Source organism: Acipenser ruthenus, chromosome 8 (assembly GCF_902713425.1).
Source record: "Acipenser ruthenus chromosome 8, fAciRut3.2 maternal haplotype, whole genome shotgun sequence".
NCBI lineage: Eukaryota > Metazoa > Chordata > Actinopteri > Acipenseriformes > Acipenseridae > Acipenser > Acipenser ruthenus.
This window is the reverse complement of record NC_081196.1, coordinates 37084148-37101139: the sequence shown is the minus strand read 5'-3', so window position 1 is coordinate 37101139 and position 16992 is coordinate 37084148. Positions and strand designations below refer to the sequence as shown.

Here is a 16992-nt window from a genome sequence, read left to right as displayed (position 1 = left end):
CAGCAAGGTCTCTCCCAGGCAGAAATTTCAAGGCAGACAGGGGTTTCCAGATGTGCTGTCCAAGCTCTTTTGAAGAAGCACAAAGAAACGGGCAACGTTGAGGACCGTAGACGCAGTGGTCGGCCAAGGAAACTTAATGCAGCAGATGAAAGACACATCATGCTTACTTCCCTTCGCAATCGGAAGATGTCCAGCAGTGCCATCAGCTCAGAATTGGCAGAAAACAGTGGGCCCCTGGTACACCCATCTACTGTCCGGAGAAGTCTGGTCAGAAGTGGTCTTCATGGAAGACTTGCGGCCAAAAAGCCATACCTCCGACGTGGAAACAAGGCCAAGCGACTCAACTATACACGAAAACACAGGAACTGGGGTGCAGAAAAATGGCAGCAGGTGCTCTGGACTGATGAGTCAAAATTTGAAATATTTGGCTGTAGCAGAAGGCAGTTTGTTCGCCGAAGGGCTGGAGAGCGGTACACGAATGAATGTCTGCAGGCAACAGTGAAGCATGGTGGAGGTTCCTTGCAAGTTTGGGGCTGCATTTCTGCAAATGGAGTTGGGGATTTGGTCAGAATTAATGGTCTCCTCAATGCTGAGAAGTACAGGCAGATACTTATCCATCATGCAATACCATCAGGGAGGCAGCTGATTGGCCCCAAATTTATTCTGCAGCATGACAACGACCCCAAACATACAGCGAAAGTCATTAAGAACTATCTTCAGCGTAAAGAAGAACAAGGAGTCCTGGAAGTGATGGTATGGCCCCCACAGAGCCCTGATCTCAACATCATCGAGTCTGTCTGGGATTACATGAAGAGAGAGAAGCAACTGAGGCTGCCTAAATCCACAGAAGAACTGTGGTTAGTTCTCCAAGATGTTTGGGCCAACCTACCTGCCGAGTTCCTTCAAAAACTGTGTGCAAGTGTACCTGGAAGAATTGATGCTGTTTTGAAGGCAAAGGGTGGTCACACCAAATATTGATTTGATGTAGATTTTTCTTCTGTTCACTCACTTTGCATTTTGTTAATTGATAAATATAAACTATCAACATGTCTATTTTTGAAAGCATTCTTACTTTACAGCATTTTTTCACACCTGCCTAAAGCTTTTGCACAGTACTGTATATATACAGTGCCTTGCAAAAGTATTCAGACCCCTGACCAATTCTCTCATATTACTGAATTACAAATGGTACACTGAAATTTCGTTCGGTTTGATATTTTATTTTAAAACACTGAAACGCAAAATCAATTACTGTAAGGTGACATTGGTTTTATGTTGGGAAATATTTTTAAGAAAAATAAAAAACTGAAATATCTTGTTAGGTCATTTCACCCCAGCAGTGTCTTTGCAGAGCATGTCAGTCATTAGAGAAAGCAACTGGCTGGTTACTAACAGGAAAGAAGTCCCTGAAGGGGTGAGGACAATTGCACTTCCTGTGTAATTTCACCAGGACAGTTAAATACATTTACTGAACCTAATGTAGTACCAGATATATTGTTTTAAAATTAAATATATGTTTATTAAAACATTTTTTTTCATTACTGCATATTTGAGACCTTTATAGTGAATGTATGTGCATGGTGGGGAAATGTATGGAACTATTTTGTTAGCTACAATCACTTTAATACAGAGATGGTTCTGCAATCTAACCCTTCTGCTGGACATTCTACCTGTTTGAGGTCTGACCGACATAACTTGACTTTCGGTTTGTGTATCAGGACAAATATCCACCAAAAGTATACTGTATTATACCTTTCCAAACAGCTGAGCGTCTGAAGATTATTAAGAGAATAACATTTTCACTATATGATTAAATATACCCTACAATTACCTAGTTTGAATGTAAAAGATAAGTTTTAAAATGTACTTGAAAATGCATTTCTTTAGAAATGTCTCCATAACTGTAAATTTAGTGATCTCCTACCTAAAAACTGTAACAGTATTAGTGGTAGCCACAACCCTCAGGAGCTAGGATCAGAAATAATTTTATAAATACTGTGTCTGGTTTTGATTTTACACCAAATTGTTTGACAGGTGCGTAATGTAAAGAAGTTCGTCATCAGATAGATCTGTCAACTTAACATCTTCTGTAAAAAAAAATCTTTCGGGTCGGTAAGCATTCTTGGTTATGTAAAGCAATTTAGTATGCTGTCCTGTAATGCTGCACTTTAAAGTCATGGTATCTACGGGAATCGAAACCGAAACCTAAGATACTGAAATGTTGGACCTTATAATAAAAGGTATCTCTATTGGCCTGGGGCATTACTAAAATGCATTTTGATTGGAGAGTCATCCCTGAAGCTTATCTTATAAATATTTTATTACAGTTAATATTTTGTTAATTTATTTTTTGGGTTTATAAATATTTTGGACAATTTAGTATGATTTCTGGTCGCCGAATCTCCCAACTCCAAAACAAAAAACTAAAACTCACTTGTCTAGCTTTCTGTCTATCTAACTTTAGTTTTGAAAGTATATAAAACCATCTCTGATTGGTTGCTGGAGCCTTTGATGCCAGTCATTTGGTAAGCAACCAATGGTTGTTTAAAAAGGCTTAAAATGTGCGTTTTTAACGACACCATTACATCATTGTTCATATATGAACGATTTCTAGTGGCGCTGTAGCAGAAGGGTTAAATGGATTAAGCAGGACTGACACTGGTATTAATGTTGGGCTTTACAGAAAAACTACATTTTAGTGTGATCTTGTATATTATGCAATTCAACAATCATTTTTGTCCTTGATAATTATAATGTAAATTCTGCTTTGCATACAACAAAGCATAGAAAATAAACGAATGAGAATTGCATGCTCGCTGTTGTTTAGTTTTAACAAAAAGACCATAAAGATGATGAAATAATCTAGTTAACCCACAATCTAATTATATGTTGTCATTCACTACATAGGTCTCATATTTCCATGGGATAAAAGCATATATTATGGTGAACACATTCTGTTTTTAAAAGTACTTTTTGTGTAGCACTGAATGTAAATGAAAATGCCTGAATTCCTTTACCATATTGTGTGATACTTTCACATAGGAAAGTGATACCTGTAAAGTATGGCAATGCAATTATAGGTAAGATTTACTGGAAATATTTAACTAGTTCCATAGCCTTTAAGTCAGGGGTGTCCAATCCTGGTCCTGGAGGGCCGGTGTACCGCCTGGTTTTTGTTCCAACTGTGCCCTAAATTACTTAATTAGAACAATAATTGGTAATAATTGGTCAAATTAACTAATTTAGGATACAGTTTGAACAAAAACCAGGAGGGACACCGGCCCTCCAGGACCAGGACTGGACACCCCTGCTTTAAGCATTTGGCATCATATACACCTACAGACTAACCTACTGTAAGGCCAAACACATTCCCAGTTGTCACCTCATCTTTGTATATTGGTCCTATAGTCTTATAAAACTAGTACTATTTTTTCATGCAATTTTGTTGGTTAAAATATATTTAAAAAAGTGAGTACTGCAGAAGCACAAACAGAACAGAGAAAGTAAAACAATTAACCATGGCCATGCTCACAATACAAGCATTACCAAACCTAATGGAACTAGATGGTGGCTGAGGAACTTGCAGCAACATCAAAATTAACACTGTGAACAGGAATGTGTTCAGTGAAGATGTTCCTCTATACCAGGGGTAGGTAACCTTAGCTCTTCCAATCCATCCCACTGCAGGACTTTGTTCCTACCAGACCTTTAATTATTTAATTGACCTCCAACAGGGTCAATTAAACTATTAAGGGTCTGGTTGGAACAAAGTCTTGCAGTGGAATGGATTGGAAGAGCCAAGGTTACCTACCCCTGCTCTATACAAAACATCTTTATTCAGTGTTGCACAGACAGCCAGCATTTCAGCCACAAGCACAGGACAGAGCCCTGGCAATAGGCAGACATGACAGAAGGACTATCCCAAAAGCACCAGGAATGTGAAGCTCATATGCAAGTTTTGTTTTTGTTCAGCAGCAAATCCAGACACCTAAAAATACAGTCTTTAAAGTTTATTTCATTGTTGTAAAATGGCTTCAACAAAAGGAACTGCTACTAATCTGCCACTTAAGAAACTGTGTCTATCTTGAATATGAAATACTAAAAGAAACTAAACCAACTCAAGGACACTTAGACCAGTCCTTTTCGCTGTTGAAATAAGCTTTGATTCACATACTGAAAATCACCAAGGGGTGTGGACTCCATTCCCAATTGGTAAGGGGTGAAGGATCTCTTAAAGGTATAATTAGGAGGAATGTGCATATGCTGACTTTACACGCATTAAGACATTAACCTTGCAGAGGTGTGAATGCTGCTAGTTACAGCAGGTCACCTAGGTAAGAAAAGTTGAAAAAGACAAACAGTTTGCAAGAACTCCAAGTGATTTTAAATGTCAGTTTGTGACAGGTCGGCAAAAGTACTGGATTATGAGATATGAGTACTAAATAAAGATCCTAATAGTTACACTACACAGCTCATAAAAACTTAGCTTCTCATAAGCAATCCCAGTGCATATTACAAGTACCTTAAAAACCAAGACTGTATTGCTGATAGAAGAAAAAAACAACAAAACAAAAAAAACACACCTTTAACCCATGGTTCTTGTGGTCTCTGGTTTAATACCATTCCACCCTTCAGCACAAAAACTAGAACCACTCACATCCAAATATTTCAGTTCTCTTCTTTTCCACGGCTTCCAATCACGTCATCTACAGCTATGGCCAAAGTTTTGCATTACCTAGAATTTTAGGATTGAGACATTAAATAAATAAATAAAACTATAGGAACAGAATTTAGATATTTTATTTAACATTATGTAATCAAAGAAACTACACAATGATATTGCAGAACAGCAGTACAATATTTCATGCTAGATTTCGAAATGTCACATTTTAAAAATCTCTCTGTAAGATTGTTAATTCTATAGGGTGATGCAAAACATTTGGCCATAGCTGTAGAACATTCCCTAAACAAGTTGGTCAACCATTTAGAATCGTTAATTGCTCATTCCCTATACAGTGTAAATTCAGTTCCAGGAACAATGGGTCTGGGTCTGTCTAAGCATCTATAGGCAAAACACCTGGCAACCAGACTTTCTTACACTCTGCCCTAATGTTTATAAATCCAATCACCCCTGTAGCCAAGTTCAAGCCCACCCTGAAGATATTTATTTTTGGAAGGTTTGAGCAATTTAATTGTATATTTTAAAGCATATTTCAGTGCTTGTGAACAATATTTAGTTCTCATCCTATGCAAGAGACAATGGCACTGGCTATCCCTCAACAACTATGAACACACCTCCATCCTGACCTGAACCCCCCTGCCATTCACTGAATAGTGGTGTTGTACTGTGCACTGAAGTGAGGCCCCTATTGCTTGGGATATACCACATGCAAAATACCAATACATTCATATTTTATTAATATTATTATTATTATTATTATTATTATTATTATTATTATTATTATTATTATTATCATCATTAATTTCTTAGCAGACGCCCTTATCCAGGGCAACTTACAATTGTTACAAGATATCACATTATTTTTTTTTACATACAATTACATTATTTTTTTTTTGCACATTATTTTTACAGACAATTACCCATTTATACAGTTGGGTTTTTACTGGAGCAATCTAGGTAAAGTATGTTGCTCAAGGGTATAGCAGCATTGTCCCCCACCTGGGATTGAACTCACAACCCTCCGGTCAAGAGTCCAGAGCCCTAACCACTACTCCACACTGCTGTCGACTGCAATAAACGAACAAAAACAAACGACTGCACAGCTTACGCTTAAAACATTTCATAGAATGGAAATGGAATGGAAACATATCAAGTTGTTCAGGCCAGAAAAGGGATTGTAACCATGCTTCTGTGTTTACTATTATGTCAAGACATGGAGAAATAAATAACTGAAGGCAGTCTGACTTACTGTTTTTAGCCACAGACTAGGATCCAGGTCACTGGGTGACTCTGGGGGAATTTATTCTCATTCCAAGACATTTTTAGATGAACACATCACTTATTCTAACGCACCTCTTTGTCTGCGATACCCTGACCTCCTTTTTAATAATCTATAAAATAGATCCCATACATGCTTCATGTTATTCAGGGAATAATTAACAGGAATGATGGTGTAATTATCTGTAGTTCGCTATATTTCCATGCAATACATTTTCAAATTAATTTGGTTAACGTATGGTAAGGGTTCAGGCCAGGGTTACAGTAATAAAATATTAGTCAATGTGTGTTTGTATGGCACATATTCTATACTTTATGTCTAGTTTGTAAATATACTTTTTAGCTTTAATTAAGAATATAAAATTGTGATATATTACAGTTGTTCAATTAGTATTTATTTATTTATTTATTTATTTATTTTTAAGTGTCATAAATTACCATTTTAAAGATGTGGTCATTTAGATCATTTTAAAGAAAGTCATTCAGCTTTATATAAAACATCTGATGAACAATGGTTTGCTTTACCCATTTAAAAAATAAAAGTAGAAATAGCACATTACACATTACAGACTTTCAGACAGCTGGAATACATTCCTCTAGAAAGTTTTTACAAAATGTGGAATTAGAAGATTTCAGGCAAAAAAAGAACACTGAATAATATTAAACTCTATTACCTTCATTTTATATCAACTATATAGCCTTTCCAAGGAGCAGCAAGGCCAACAATATAGAATTGAATCTTCCACAGGCAGAGAATTTGGCAATAACTCCTTTATCCCAGGGTTCTCTCAGAATTAAAACTTCACTCAAACAAAACTAAGAAATGTGTCACAATAGATTTCAAAAGAAAATATGATGCTCTTGGATCTTGACCATCTATCTTCAATTGCCAAAGTGAACAGTGTTTGGGATAAGTGTAGTAGAAGTAATACCGGTGCTCACATTGAAGCTCTGTGGCTGTTATATACAGTACAAGGGACAGGTTTCTTTGGGTTTTTGGATTTTTTTTTTGGCAGTGCAAAAAGCTCTAGGGGTTGCATTATCGCGCAGCAAGTAAAGTACTGCATTAGGAGGTGTGCCGGGTGCTTTAGTAGAAAATACACATATACAAGTTTAACCTGCAGCGGTGGGGCCCTGTGCGCCCCCGGTAGTGGGAGGCTCAGGGACAGGGTGGGAGGGAGGCTGCTCGTCCTGCCCCTGTCGTTCAGCCATCAGAAGCAGCCGCTGAAAACGCCTGCAAACTAGACTTACCGGCAACCTCCGAGGCCGGGTCTCTGACAGGGCAGAAAATAAAGTGGAGGTGAATGAACATAAAGCAAAGCAAAGAAGAAAGAAAAAGAAAGAAAGAATACAGATGCAGAGGAAAAAAGTGTGCAACTGTTCTGTTTGTATTTAGAGAAAATTGACTTTTAGATGCACTCTCATGAATGCATTTAGGGAGTGCATTTAGAAAAAAAAAATATTTTTTTTCAGTATTTTTGAAGAGAGTTTGCAATTTTCAGTTAGGAATTAGATCACCTTATAGGCTCATATTTAATGATCTTTTCAGATACTTTGTTATATATAGTAGAACTCAGAGAAGAAGAAGGAAAAAAAGGAGATCCCAACTAGATGCAATGCAAGGTTTCCATTCAATTCTCTGTGCCATTGACAGACTTGAGCCACTCTCTATACTGCACTACGCACATCTGATTACACCACTCCACAGGACACTGTGAAGCTGTTATTATTTCAACCCTCACAACAAACACCAACTGTAGTAATATTTATTGTGGAATCAGAGAGTTTACTAAAAAATAAACTGGAAAACCCAGGTTTGTATTGAGTCCCTGGGAAGTCACTAGTGTTTTTCCTTAAAATGTGTAATTATATACATAAGACATACTTGAGTAAATTAGTGATAGAGGCTTATACTAATCTGTAAATCTATGTTTCAAGCATTGACATGTTTCATGGTGATTACATGATACACAAGACTTGAGTAAGACACTTTATTTCAAATACCCCAAAAAATATATATGAATTATTTCCTGCAGCAAAGGTTCCTCTTGTTGAATTTTCGCCAACATATTTGTCCGTCACTGTTTAACATAAGCCTTAACATAAAATTTTTCACCAAATATAATAAGCAATTACAGAAAAGCAGGCTTGATTTACTGATGTGTGCTGTTATGTTTGTCAGTACTAATCAATACTTTGGACATCTCTGTAAGGGGTGATTGGCTTACCTGGCTGAGTGGGCTCATGTGGCGGAGCCGTGGAGGCCTGTGTCTTCTGCTCACCATCGGGGGAGGAGAGCAGGGAGGTTGTGGGGGGCCACCTCCTCAATGAGGAGGTGGACGGGGCTGGAGCAATCATTGTGGAGGAAGAGGAGGTAGGCTGAGGAAGCGGCTCAGCCACAGCTTCCACCTCCATTGACCCCTCTCCAGACCTCTGCTCCTGGGCAGCGAGCTCAGGGTTGGAAGCTGTGTCTTCTGGTTGAGCTGTAGGACCTGGCAACATTGTGTGTGACATGGTTAGTTTTTGGAGTTGTTTATCACTAGCGAATATGTTTCTACACTAATACGATTTCCCCCATTTGTCACCACCAGTGATAACAATGTTTTTTTCATGTACATTTTTCTTCTATTAATCATAACTGTAGTGGTTTACAACTTGCAAACACAAAAAAATAAACATACAAATTCACAGAATTCCAAGTAGCCATGAATAAATTGAAGACAATATATAGTGTATTATTTGCATAAACTAATGCATTTAAACCTATGACCAGGAAAAACAAATAAAGCCTCCTGAAAATCCCCTCTGGGAATAAAATTAATGAAAAGCCTCTCCTTTCACACATTTATTACATTAATAATATTATTCATGACTGAGTGCTTCATCTATAACTACAAAGCAATTTAGTTCATGGAAAAAAAGATAAGCAAAGCAATAAGAAGCATACACAAGCATATAATAATTATGGTACATATATGGACGTACTTATACTAATTCTTACTGAACTGAACAGCTGAAAAACATTATTTTGGAAAGACCTTGCCTGGTAGTTTAAATTAAGGCAATTTGTGGTGATGGAATGGAAACAGCAGAAGTATATATTCATAAAGTACTAACCATGGGTTTAAAATCCATTTTACCTATTAAAATGAGCAGTATTATTACTGGTCTCCCATTTATTGTGTTGGAGATGTTTTGGTTCTTTGCTAGTTTTTTAAAACCTCTAAAAATCAGGGATATACCTATTTTTCAAGCAGTTTCTAAAAAATCACTTCCTGCCTGGCAGGTCACCTGATTGAATCAACATTGATGTAATATATTTGCTTTAGTCTGTCACTACATCAATATAAAATCCCTTTTTTAAAATACTGTATAATGCAAGTCTCAAGCTTTCCAGAAGAACCAAGTAAGGAGAAAGCTTACCCCTGACGCGAGATCGCGTTCGGCCCCGGCTGCTCTGGGCGACTTCACTGGCTTCTTCAAACCATCGTGACAGCATGTCTGACATCCTCTGCATAAGGGAAACATTGGGACTCTGCTCTCCTAAAAAGAGAAACATTTTCATATGAATTCATCCCTGTAAAAGAGGACTAGGTATGGGCTACAGCATAGAATACCATTCCTTGCCATAGTGTCAGGAGCAGAGAAATAAAAATAAAAAAGAAGAAATGTTTGTGTGGTGTGCAGGCACATGTGGCTGCATGTCAGCAGATGCCCAATGATTCTCTTGTAGAATAAGTGTGAATTGTGAGATCCTGCGTGGAGTAAAGGTTTCTTATAATGCAAGGAATCTGACAAGATTCATATATAAATAGTAGTCTGCCCCACTTAAGTGTATATCGTTTAAGTGTGTATCCCTGCCTATGTGTATTAAATTCCAAAATCTAAAACCATGACCAATGCTGCATCATACAATTTACCCAAGTGTAATATTGTAAGTGTGAATCCTCTTTTTACTGTATAGCAGTATTATACAGTTAACTGAGCACAGGCATTGTGAACCGACGTAAAACGGGCACTGGCCTAGTGTCAGGAACTTGAACGCTTTTCTGCAATTTCCTGCAAATGGCTGCAAAAAAAGAAACTGAAAAACTTTTCATTAAGAGACTACAAAGGACTATTAATGTGCTAAAATGAACACAGCATTGGTTAAAGGTAAGTCGATGATGATTTCTGTTTAATTTTCAAGCACTCTAAAATGGCATGTAGATCTTTGAACAGGCTATGAATGGATACAGTTTTCAGAACGGAATATGGTACATATACCATTTAGTAACAATTATTCCCATTCTTGAAAGTAAAAGGGGGTATTTTGTGAATGTACATCACTGTGCATTGTTTACCATTTACTGTACTTTTAAGTAGAATACGTTAAACTGATGGGTCTGCATTTACTTAGTCAAGTAAAATAATGAATTGTTGGCCTGAATTAAGTGAAGCCTCAAAAGAAACGGTAAATACTTAGGACTGTAGAATAATGCATTTTGTTACCGATGCAGTAATATTTTATAAAAAGAATTGGGATTGAAGATCACCAATCCAGCTTCAGTGTATACTCTGTTTAAATGTATAAATACTGTGAAAAATAGGTTATACCCTTAGGCAGATTAGACTGTACTCATTTCTAATGGTTACATTACCTATTTAAATTGTGTGTGTGTGTTTTTCTCTGCCACCTGTGGTAAATATTGATCTGTTCCTTAAGTTAGTAAAAGTCTGCAAGTGTCTCTTTGCTACCAGCAGCACTTTGGGAGGACCAGGTCAAAATAATGCAGCATGTTAAGCATTCTAAGTATCAACAGACCACTTTGTGGAGTCAGTGCGGACCCATTTGTTGATGTCCAGACTTGAGGTATAGCCCCTCTTTCTCCTAAGTAACTCACAAAATAAATTAATTTCTGCACTACAGCAGATCTTAATGGGTTCCTTGTGCAAGAAAAGTACAATATTTCATCTCCAACAAAGCAATGGCTGTAAATGCTAAAGCGCTTTAAGTAGCCAAATGCACTGGGAGACAGATGTCTCTGTCTCTCATTTATTTTGCTCTGAGAATATTTTTCAGACAGCAGTTTAATAACTCCTGAAAACAGACACATTTTGAAAGACTGATTAAGAGGCTGCACATATTGAAAAGGATGAAAAAGGAATAAAAACTAATTCTGAAAATCGTACTGTGAATGCTGCACTTTTTCACTACTGTTTCTCTCAAATTGGCTGTGAATAATATTCTTGAGCAATTAGGTACTGTTTTCAGCCTTTAATACATAGTTATATTTCTGATTTCAAGAAGGACGTAAGAGATATGATTCCTATTTTCCAATAAAAAAAAAAAAATATTTAAGTACTCTCAAGTACTTGAACACTAGTCTGGTGACAGGCAGAGGAAACATTGGGCCTTAAATATCTGTAATACATAAAACTACATATATGTCAAAATACGTAATAAGGGCAACCATAAACTAAGCAACATTGAATCAAGTACTGCTAAGTAATGTAAATATATAGATTTTTTTTTTTTGAGTAATGAATATTTATGAAGGTACTCAAATTATGATTTTATTTGAAGTACTCAAGTATTTTCCTATTTCATATAATATCATTTTAGTTACCAGCTGCTAATGTGCCACTTCAGAACATCACAGCATACTCTTGGCCTTATTTCTCTTTAGAGCCAATAGCCTTTCTATTGCTTCACCACTGTTGTACTCCTCTGTCTAGCTTGAACCACACCTGTTCTTGACGGTGGAACTGGGGCAGCTATGGGTTCACCCACCACAGTCTGCTGTCTGTCAGTGCTTGCTTCTTGGACTGCAGCCTGCTTTGAAAAAACCTTTGAGAGGGATGTCCCTCTGTCACCAAGGAGAAGACAACCCCAAAGCAGCAGTACGGATCAGGGGGGCAAAGGCTTGCAGCACTGCCGAGCAGCAGTGTGGAGTAGTGGTTAGGGCTCTGGACTCTTGACCGGAGGGTTGTGGGTTCAATCCCCAGTGGGGGACACTGCTGTTGTACCCTTGAGCAAGGTACTTTACCTACATTGCTCCAGTAAAAACCCAACTGTATAAATGGGTAATTGTATGTAAAAATAATGTGATATCTGTATAATGTGAAATAATGTATAATGTGATATCTTGTAACAATTGTAAGTCGCCCTGGATAAGGGCGTCTGCTAAGACATAAATAATAATAATTGAAAGGAGACCGTCTGTCAGCTCAGAGGGCAAGCCTATCACTATTGTGTAATATTACATTTGAATAATATTAAATCACCATGTCCCTCTCAAACAAACTGAATCTGTGTGAGAACCGGAAATAAATAAATCCTTAAATTAATCTTCCTTAATAGATATTTTACATAAAAAGGTGGTTAAAAGGTAAAATAATTAAAAAAGAGATGCTTGGTGCTTTGATCTTACTGAACAAAAAATGGTTTAAATGAGCAGTATTTTGAAGAAAACACTAGTGCACATTTTCTGAAAGAAATTAAATCAGTTTAAGTAAAACAGAATAAACCATAACCAGCTCCTATTTGTAACTAAGTTTCTGGATGTTATTCCAGTGTTAAAATGGGGATATTACCTTTGCACTTGTTTCAAGATAGATGTGTTTAACAGTTAGCTGACCTCTGATAAATCCCCATATATTGAAGGTTTATACAAAATACTGCTGTCAGAAACTGCTTGAGAAATTTGAATGCAGTGATAAAAAAATCTTGTTCTTCATAAAAAAAAAAAATACTGTTCCAAGCAGCAGGAGGATACATCTATTGGAAAATACTACACAATCAATTGAAATGAAGTGTTGTCCTAGTTTTCAGACCCTATCGTGGTAGTTTTTGTCTGTGTTTTGTTAGCGTGTTTCCCCTTCTTACCGTCTCTCTCTCTCTCGCACTCCGGTCGTGCCCTCGGCCCAGTGTCTGACCAGTCCCCCCGAAGCCTGAGACGTTTCACCGGAGGCTGTCGCAGCTACAAAAAACAAACATATCTCCTGTCAGAGCTGATAAACAAACACCGTGCCAAGAATGCAATTCATTCTTAGGCGAATAAAACTGGCAATGCCAGAATTAACCTGCTTAGAGGAAGTACAGTTTGTCCATGTAGTTAATGATCTCAAAATATTTTTCCATCTGCCATTATAAACATTTCAGTGAAGACAAAGAGAGAATTCGCTCAAGATGTGGTTTGTTGCCAGAGCTTGTCATACTTATACAGTGCCTTAAGAAGCAGTTTGTTAAATGCGCTGCCTTATGTATATATTTCAGATTCATAGTGGTATTTTTACCATTATTCAACCTGTCATGCTCACATATTTCCTGACCATAGCTGGCTGTTGGCATTCAGTCCCTGTACCATATCAGAATCGTGGCACAGTGCATACTATAAAATCTCACTTTAGTTATTTTTCTTTCTTATCTTTCATATTAGCTTTGTTTTTTTTTTTTTTATCTGCAGTCTGTTACAGAAACTCAATACCTTTACATGCTCTAGTGAGTTTAATTGCTTCATTCCTTTTAAAGGTCTGCATCTAGGCATTGTCTAAAACCCACCACACTTCCTTTTATTTGTTTGTTCAAAGCATTAAATCAAAAGCACCAGTATTCTTCTTCAAGTTATTACATTACTTTTATTTCAAAAAAGATTTTAAAACATCTTATTTTATAACCTGTATTTTTGTATTAAAATATTATGTTGTAACCAGATGGATATTAACACATGCATGGTTTTATGCCACCACTGTTTAATCCATCCTGAGTACTAGCATGACAGAGCCCCCTGTTGGACTTCAGAAAGCATAACCCCATACAACGAGTGCAGATTTCCTGAGATATTCCTTTAAGCCATGGGCTCAGACTCACTGGTTCACATTCTGCTATCAGTGACTGCACTGCTATTTCTGTGAATGCACACCTATCACATGTTCTTGTTGCTGTTTTTGGAAAGGAATCTAAGATTAGTAAACAGACAGTACAGCAAACACAACCAAGGGACACTGCATATGAGCCAGCTCATTTCTCCCCCTAAGGATTTCAACAGCGCTAGCTAAAGACAAGTAGGATAAAAAGACCAACGACCTTCTGAATTTGATGACACATTGAAACATTGATTTAACTAAGTTTCCATATAGCTTTTATTTTATTTTAATCACACCTGCATATTTCCCCCTTTTACAGTCTGAAAACATATTTTGAATTTCACCTCTTTCAAAACTAGAGATATGCAGGCAGAGTAGTAGCTTCTTCTGTTCTTGGCAAGTTCACTATACTTACCTCTTCCCTCCTCTCGTCTGAAGGGCCTTTCAACTCCTTGGCCTGGTCATCTTGGGGGTTAAACAGGTATATGTAATCTGACGAATAACTAACAAGGATCTCCTGCCCGTCATTACTGTAGCACAAAGATGTGACTCTGCAAGACTTGTTGGAGAGGTGATTGGGAACAAAGCGCACACACATCCCCGTGGTGCCTCTGCCCATGTAGTTGCCTACAATTAAAAGAAAAAAACAACCGAGTTCCATAGTTTAGCCACGTCACCTCAAGTACATAAGTCTGTTAAGCCATGTATTACATCAAGAGTCAAAGTAATATTTAAAAATGTATCTAATGATATTATATGGACAGCATTTGTAATTTGCTCTTGTAGATCACCAGGAACCCCCAGATGTCCTTAAGAGAATGTGGTAAGCAATTTCCATACTATGTTTGGCAATTATGTAAGTAATTCACAGGTCCCTAGTCGTTTTTTCTTTGAAAAAAGCAGAGACAAACTTTCAATGGCCAAGAAGCTGAAAAAAAAAATAAACTGGGAGGAGGATCTGAGCAATACGCATAGTACCTTCACCACAGACATAACACAGATATAAACAACCAAGATGACTGCTTCCGCATCCAGCGCTCAAAGAAAATTGTGGACGTTTGCCAAGCTTTTTGAGATGTTATAGGAATAAAATAACGACTTGGATAGCATTATTGAGGAGTTTAATGAATAACCGACTCAGAAGAGGTACAGTGCCGAGAAAAAAATTGTGAACCCCAATGATAATTATGGAAATTCCATAGTTTTACCATGATAGCTTTCTTGAATCAAAATCAGTCTTTTCTTAAATATCCAATAGGGTTTATATTAACCACTTCCATGTCTTTTGAAACAAAACGATGTATGTTTTAGACAAACAATGAGTAATTAAGATTCAAGGTATGTGAAAAAGTAAGTGAACCCCTGGTTTTATCAGCTCAATTAAGGGGATAATTAGAATCAGGTGTTTAAATAATAATCTTTAGGGGTGAGTTTGGGAGGCCCCACCCTATATAAAGATCAGAAACTTTGTGAGTTTGGTCTTCACAATACAGGTGTGTGGAAACACGTCACGCCACGATCAAAATAAATCTCTGAGGACCTCAGAAAAACAGTTATTGATGCTCATCAGTCTAGAAAGGGTTACAAAATAATTTGTAAGGATTTGGGGCTCCACCAATCCACTGTCAGACAGATAGTCTACAAATGGAGAAAGTTCAAGACCACAAACCGGAAAATCATCAAGGAAGTCACAAAGAATCCCAGACTATCTGCAGGCCACTCTCGCCTTGGCTATTGTAAGTGTTCATGACTCAGCTATCAGAAAAAGACAAGAATGGTGTTCATGGAAGGATAGCCAGGAGGAAACCACTGCTCTCTAAAAAGAACATTGCTGCCCGTCTGAAGTTCGCCAAAGAGCACATAGATGATCCATAAGACTGTAAGAACAATGTTCTCTGGACAGACGAGTCAAAGGTAGAACTTTTTGGCCTCAATGAGAAACGTTATGTTTGGTGAAAACCAAACACTGCGTTCGAACAGAAGAACCTCATCCCAACCGTCAAGCATGGTGGTGGGAGTGTGATGGTTTGGGGCTGCTTTGCTGCCTCAGGACCTGGACGGCTTGCCATCATTGACACAACCATGAATTCTGCATTTTATCAGAAGATTCTAGAGGAAGCTGAAGCTGAACGGAAAGTGGGTCATGCAGCAAGACAATGATCCTAAACATACAAGCTGATCTACAAAAGAATGGCTGCAGAAGAAGAAACTCCACTTTTTAGAATGGCCTAGTCAAAGTCCAGACCTAAACCCCATCGAAATGTTGTGGCAGGACCTGAAGCGAGCTGTCCATGCAAGGAAGCCCTCAAATGTCGCCAAGTTGAAGTAGTTCTGTAAGGAGGAATGGGCCAAAATACCTCAAAACCAATGTGAGAGACTGACCAACAGTTACAGGAAACGCTTAGTTGAAGTCAAAGGGGTGCCACCAGTTACTGAATCTAAAGGTTCACATACTTTTTCACACATGGATATTGAATGTTGGATCATTTGTGGATAAATAAATGTTGAAAAAGTATCATGCTTTTGTGTCATTTGTTTAATCAGGTTATCTTTACCTATTATTAGGACTTAGATTAAGATCTAATAACATTTTAGGTTTGAAATATGTTTAATATGTGAAAATCCTAAGGGGTTCACAAATTTTTTCTCGGCACTATATGTCATAAATACAGCGAACAAGGCGTGGGGCAGTGTCACAAAGACGGCCGGAGTGGGTGGCGTCAGACCAGAAGCAGGAAATAAACAGACAGAGAGGTGTGGTTTGGTGGAGCTGAGCGAATGGTTTTGCTCAGCATTTAATAAACAGCACAGAAAATAAAAGGTTTTAACACAAAACACGGGACACGGCACTATACGCCAAAATAAAAAGACAAACAAAACGTACTACACTTAAACAGACAGACGAACAAACACGGTGAGTGAAAACACTTATATTCACTTTACTTTGTAATATTTTCTCCTTCTCTCTCTCCCGTTCTCCACTCACCGAACACCCAACCACGAGTGAAAGAAAATGTGTCTATATATACTGTTGTGCTGGGATTCAATTACTAATTAATTATTCACTTGAATCCCAGCACGTGAATTAATTCTGTGCAACCCTGTGCTTACATATTACATTTAACCAGCAAGTGAAGTGATTTGTGCCCTCCTTGTGCCTAAATACAAATCTACACTTTAAATAC

The 16992-nt window shown here is 37.6% G+C and overlaps 1 protein-coding gene across 6 annotated transcripts in view; it reads right to left on the bottom strand.

Annotated features, from left to right (window-relative positions):
- The window catches only part of dcaf6 (ddb1 and cul4 associated factor 6), a 60145-nt gene that overhangs the window by 18569 nt on the left and 24584 nt on the right, over positions 1 to 16992 (bottom strand). For 4 of the 6 annotated variants that reach the window (XM_034922577.2, XM_059028892.1, XM_034922578.2 and 1 more), the window contains exons 7-11: positions 14223 to 14434; positions 12828 to 12921; positions 9383 to 9502; positions 8188 to 8451; positions 7078 to 7233 (exon numbers count right to left, since the gene is read on the bottom strand). In XM_034922577.2, the coding sequence (XP_034778468.2) occupies positions 7078 to 7233; positions 8188 to 8451; positions 9383 to 9502; positions 12828 to 12921; positions 14223 to 14434 (846 nt within the window). The remainder of the gene's footprint in view (positions 1 to 7077; positions 7234 to 8187; positions 8452 to 9382; positions 9503 to 12827; positions 12922 to 14222; positions 14435 to 16992) is intronic. The other 2 variants (XM_034922575.2, XM_034922576.2) reach the window with 1 other exon arrangement.